The 6,024-nt window shown below is 41.5% G+C and overlaps 1 protein-coding gene across 1 annotated transcript in view; it reads right to left on the minus strand.

Annotated features, from left to right (window-relative positions):
• Positions 1–1,283: 1,283 nt before the first annotated feature.
• LOC107291316 (alpha-2,8-sialyltransferase 8F-like) overlaps positions 1,284–6,024 on the minus strand; it is a 6,684-nt gene continuing 1,943 nt past the window's right edge. The window contains exons 3-5 of the mRNA XM_015820308.1: positions 5,224–5,336; positions 3,880–3,966; positions 1,284–1,746 (exon numbers count right to left, since the gene is read on the minus strand). Coding sequence (XP_015675794.1) covers positions 1,284–1,746; positions 3,880–3,966; positions 5,224–5,336 — 663 coding nt within the window. The remainder of the gene's footprint in view (positions 1,747–3,879; positions 3,967–5,223; positions 5,337–6,024) is intronic.

Below are 6,024 nucleotides of genomic sequence, written 5' to 3' on the forward strand. Positions count from 1 at the left end.
GTATGATAAATGGATGGATGGATGGATGGATGGATGGAAGAACTTTGTGAAAGCCAGTTGAGTGTAGGACTGGCAGAACCTGGAGATGGAGTGAAAAGGGGGATCAACCTAGAATCCTCACACAGCCACAAGTGAACTAAGTCCAGCCCCTTTGAGTGCCATTGATTCTTATCTAACTTATCTAACAAAACTTGAACTCTAGTAACTGGCCTGCAGTATTGTCTGGGATGCTACACATCCTCTCCATGACTGGTTTTCTTTGTTATCTTCTGGGAGGAGACTTTGCAGTATACATAGCAGAACAACTAGACTCTGTAATAGCTTTATATCATATAGTATCAACCTTGTTAACGCTCAAGACTCTTTTTCCCCGCTATGTATTCAAAACAGACTGTGATTTATATATACATACATACATACATACATACATACATACATACATACATATATATATATTCAATAGTATACAATCCTCGAACGCCAGCAGGAATATAAATCAGCTGTTTATTGTTAAAAAATTTAAAACAATAAAAGCAACTATTTACAATACTAAAACAAACTTAGCTTTTGCTGATCCACTGTCAGCGTCTTCAGAGCAAAGTGTTGGGGGTGGAGAGATCTCTTATAAACCTTGCTAACCTAGTTTCTTACTCATTGACCATGTGATAGGGCCATTCGTCCTGACCGACCGTAATTGCCTTAATTGTCCCGCCTCCCCTTGTTTGCACTCCAATTCCACAACTTCTCTCCCTCCCCTCCTTGTCCATCTTCTCCTTCCTGGTGTTGTTACCGATTCGGATTTTTACAGTCATTAAGGACATATATATATATATATATATATAGGATACTCCAACAAATTATCGAGTTGTAACAATCAACAACCACCCACATTCCTATAACTGACATTTCTTCTGCAAACACTCTGGGTTTCCCAACTAAGAACTTTTGAAAAAGACTCCACTTTGGCCAGTTACTTATAAAACAGCTTCTTTTTTATTTTTACAAACATAACAATTGCACGTCCTCTTATTTTGCCCCTTAATGTCCAGGTTGTGTGAAGGTTGCTGTTTCTGCCCAATAGATGGATTGAGATACAAAGAGCTGTTGTTATGCCAAAAGAGAATGCTGTGCGCAAAGTCCTGTTTTTGGAAGGATCCTAGTGGAGGGTTGTTTTCTTCACCGGCGTAAATTCCACACTAACATATTCATGGGCACCACACACCGACGCTTCTTGCTTTGGGTGATTTATTCCTGGGTTAGGGACTGTCTTGCCTATCCAAATTTCACTGGCATTTGCCAAGCTGTATGCGCAAGACACCCTGGGCATACATATCGATATAACGGGAGAACTCTTCGGACATGCTATGAACGAAAGCATTTGGCAACACATTGTCGTAGTAGTGATGACTGATTGGCTTCCCAGTTAGGTCAAATAAAAAGGGCCAGAAGCCATAGAGAGTGATGTGGTCACAGAATTCCAGAGCAAAACTGGTGAACATGAAGCCAGTGGACAGACGTATTTCTGTCATCCCTTTCTGTTTCCAATACATATCGAGGGCACCCAGGTAATGTGGGTTGAGGAAGAAAGCCTGGTGGGGCAGGCCAATATCCTTTAGGATGTGTAAAGCACGGTAGCCAAGTTCAATATGATCATGAAACGATAACGCAGGAATGAGGAAAAGGGCATTTGGGTAGGCCCGAACAGCATCTATAAAAGCCATCGGAGGACCCACCAGGTTTTTGAATCTTCAAAAGAAAAACAGGAGAGAGAAAATCCCAGAGGAAAACCACACACGCAACAATCCAAAGCACATGAACAAAATAGATTTGCAGATGTAGGAGTCCATTTTGAACTCTTTTTTTTTTTTTTAGCAAAACACCATTAAGGGGAGCTGGGAGCAAAATGATAACTTGGAGGGAGGAATCTAGAGCAGTGATGGCGAACCTTTTAGAGTCCGAGTGCCCAAACTGCAACCCAAAACCCACTTATGCATCATTGGGTGCCGGGTGGGTGTGGCCCATTGGGTGGGCATGGCTGCGGTGGTAACGGCAGACTGGGTGGGACTAAAAAGTTCAATCAATCAATTCCAACTTTGCAAGATCTTTTTTTTCCCCGCGAGAAGTTGAAATTGACTGATTGATTGAACCTTTTTTTTTTGCACACGGCGGCGGAGGCCTAAAGCGAAAAGGTTTTATAAAATCCAGCTGAAAGGCCTAGGGCTGGGACGACGGCGCATGTGTGCCCACAGAGAGGGCTCTGAGTGCCGCCTCTGGACCCGTGCCATAGGTTTGCCACCACTGATCTAGAGGGAAGAAGTTAGCAAAGGTCTGATTTTAGTCAAACTAGGCAGGTATGTTGTGTCCCTGGAGCAAAAATCAAAGATGTCACTGAGAACCTTATTCAAATAATCAACCCCATGGATTATTACCCCTTTCTTCTCCTACACGTGGGGACCCATTGACACAACAGTGAATATGAAAACAATAGCAAAAGATTACCAACAGCTAGGGAAGAAAGTTAAAGAATTAGGAGCACAAGTAGTGTTTTCATCTATACTTCCAACAAAACGCCAACATCCAATGAGGGAGCAAAGGTTTTTAGAAATGAACCACTGGCTTAAAAACTGGTGTTGTCAAAAGAACTTCAGTTTCCTAGACCATAGTCTGCATTAACTACATGAAGGGCTACTGGCAATGGATGGAGTGAACCTCACAAGAACCGGAAAGAATATATTTGGAAAATGATTCGTTCATCTTATCAGAAGAGCTTTAAACTAAAATTGAGGGGGGAGGGTCTTCAAGATATTTAGAACCTAATTCCAAGCAAAAACCATTAGATAACCAATCATATAAGGAAGTAGGAAGTAATGAGAAAGAAGAAGAAAAGGAAAAACACAATGAAGTAGAGAGTGATGGAAAAGTACCCAAGACCTGTAAAGGACTCAAATGCCTATACACGAATGCTCAACGTTTAGGGAACAAACAGGTGAACTTGAAGTACTAGTATATGAAGGTAAATATGATATACTTGCCATTACTGAACAATGGTGGGATGAAACTCATGACTGGAATGTACTGATGGAAGGATACAAACTATTCAAAAGAAACAGACCTAACAAAAGAGAAGGTGGAATTGCATTATATATAAAAGATCACTACATCTCTATAGAAATCCACAAAACCCAGGATGAAAACCTCCTAGAATCCATGTGGGTCAATATAAAAGGAAAAAAAGAATGACATTGCTATAGACATATACTATAGGCCACCTAACCAAGCAGAAGAAATAAATGAACTTTTTGCTAAACAACTAACAAATGTATGTAGGAAATATATCACAATAGTAAGGCGAGATTTTAACTACCCTGATATCAACTGAGAGACAAACTCTGCAGCGAGTGGGAGATCAAACAGATTCCTAGCCAACCTAGCTGATAACTTTGTCATCCAAAAGGTAGAGGAGGGAACTAGAGAAGAAGCTATACTGGACCTAATTCTTACTAATAGAGAAGAAGTGATAGAGGGAGTTGAAGTTGCTAGAACTTTGGGCGAGAGTGGCCACACCATATTGGAATTCAATATAATGCAAAGACAAGCAATAGAACATCAGCCAGCCAGTGTCTTAAACTTTAAAAGAGCTGTTTTTAACAAACTCAGAGAGAGTGTAAGAAAAATTCCATGGATGAAAATCCTAAAGGGGAAAACAACTCAAGAAATGTGGGAAATTTTGAAAAATATGATCATAAAAGCCCAGTCTAGCACAATACCACTGAAAAAGAAAAACAAGAAACCCAAGAAGAAACCAGCATGGTTACACAAAGACATTCTTTGTTCACAGATTGTAGTGGTTTATTGTTTGTACTTACGCATTCGCCTTACCTATTAGTAAGAACACTGGGGTTGATGGTCACTAGGTGTGTTTTCGTTCCCACATCTTCAGTTCTATTCAAGGGAGGCAGATTAAACCTGGGTGGGGGAGCGAATAGAAAACAGACACAGAGAATAATCTCAAGCCAATGCATTACTGTTATTTAAAACTGCAAAAGAAGGGAAATGGGTAGGTTCGGTCCTGTTCTTAATGGGGGGGGAGGTGGGAATTTTTGTAAGAACTTCAAACAGGCATTGTTGTTGCCAGAGTCTCACCATCCTAAATTCTTTGTGCTAACTCTTGATCCTGTTTCAAACATCTTCAGCCCAGAACCAGATGGTGAAAGAGTTTTATGTCATCTCTTGAAGAAATGGCTTCTTCCTTGCCATTTTCTTTGGATGTGCCTCCTACGTAAGGCCCTGTTTTTATCATACTGAAGGGGAGTTTTATGCTTATAGGATTCCCAAATAAGCAATGGTTTTAACTGCAAAAATACTAGAAAAGTGTCCAACAGGGAAAGGGAGGAGGAGGATGAGAAGAAGGGGAAGGAGGAGGGAAAAGAGGAGGAGGAGGAAGACAAGGAGAAGGGGAGGGGTAGGAGGGGAGGAAAGTAGAGGGGAAAAGAAAGAGAAGGGGAAGGGGAAGGAAAAGAGGAAAAAAGGAAGGAGAAAAAAAGGGGATGGGCAAATAAAGGGATGGGGAAGAAGAAAAAGAATAAATGAGAAAGAGAAAAGGAAGGGGAGGGAGAGGAAGAGAAAGAAAGAGAAGGAAGAGGGAGAGGGAGACAAGGAAAGGAGGAGGAGAAGAAAAAGGAGGAGAAGGAGAAAAGGAAGGAGAAGGAAAAGAGAAAAGAGGAAGGAGGAAAAGAAAAGGGCTGGGCAAGTAAAAGGGGATAGGGAAGAAGAAAAATGAGGAAGCAGAAGAGGCGAGGAAGGGGAGGAGGAGAGAAAGGGACAGAGGTAGGAGGAGGGGAGGGAGAGGAACAGAAAGAGAAGGAGAAGGGGAAAGAAGAAGGGGAGGGAAGGAGGAGGAGAAGGAAAAGGAAAAGGAAAAAGAGAAGGGGAAAGGGAAAGGAGATGGTGAAGGAAAAGAGGGAGGAGGAAGAGGGGGTGGGGAAGGAAAAGGAGGCGGGGAAGAAGAAAAAGAAAATGAAAGAAGAAAAGAGGAAGAGGAAGGAAGTGGAAGAGAGGCTAGGAAGAGAGAAAGAGAAAGGGAAACAGGAGGAAAGGAAGAAAGAGAAGAAAGATGGGGAAACGAGAAAGTAGCTACTCTGATAAACCAAGGAGAGAAAGGTCTCCAGAGTTCCTTACGATCCCAACCCTTTAAATTGAGCTCTCCAAGAAAAAAACAGCTACCTTATGATAAAATCAGCCTGGTCAATTTCTTGTCCACATCTGCTATCTTGCAGGATACCACCGTTGCCAATGAGGGCACATTTGCTATACTGGGCATCTGCCAATGGAAATCTCTAGAGGGCCCAGGAAAGAAGGGTGAAAAAAAAGAATTAAAAATGGATATATAAACCCCTGAATGCAAACATTTTAATGAATTGGGCCTCAATTTATCCTCCAGGTGGACTCAAAGGCAATGCAGGGACCTTTAGCAAGGATTCCCTTAAAGCAGCTTATTTCATTACATTTGTTCAAAGGGGACTTGACTTGGGATCTGACCCGTTTTAGGCAAATCATGAAATACCGCATTGGATACACAGGTAAGTCCTTGAGCCCAAATGTTCCACTGCTAACCAAGTCAGCTGTTGAGTTTTGTCCCACTTTACGACCTTTCGTGCCACAGTTGTTAAGTGAGTCACTGCAGTTGTTACGTTAGTAACGCGGTTGTTAAATAAATCCGGCTTCCCCATTGACTTTGCTTGTCAGAAGATCACAAAAGGAGATCACAAGATCCTGGGACACTGCGACCGTCCTAAACATGTCAGCTGCCAAGTGTCTGAATTTTGATTTATTTATTTTATTTATTTATTTAATTACATTTATATCCCGCCCTTCTCCTTGCGGACTCAGGGCGGCTGACAATAGATAAAATGCTAACATGTTATACATCTAATTAAAAATCAATTAAAAAGAAATATTTAAATGCGTCCAATTTAAAAGTAATTAAAACCCCTTTAAAATCCCTTAGGCCAGTCCCGCGAGCTG

This window comes from Protobothrops mucrosquamatus, unplaced genomic scaffold (assembly GCF_001527695.2).
Source record: "Protobothrops mucrosquamatus isolate PMUCROS unplaced genomic scaffold, P.Mucros_1.0 scaffold1116, whole genome shotgun sequence".
Lineage (NCBI taxonomy): Eukaryota > Metazoa > Chordata > Lepidosauria > Squamata > Viperidae > Protobothrops > Protobothrops mucrosquamatus.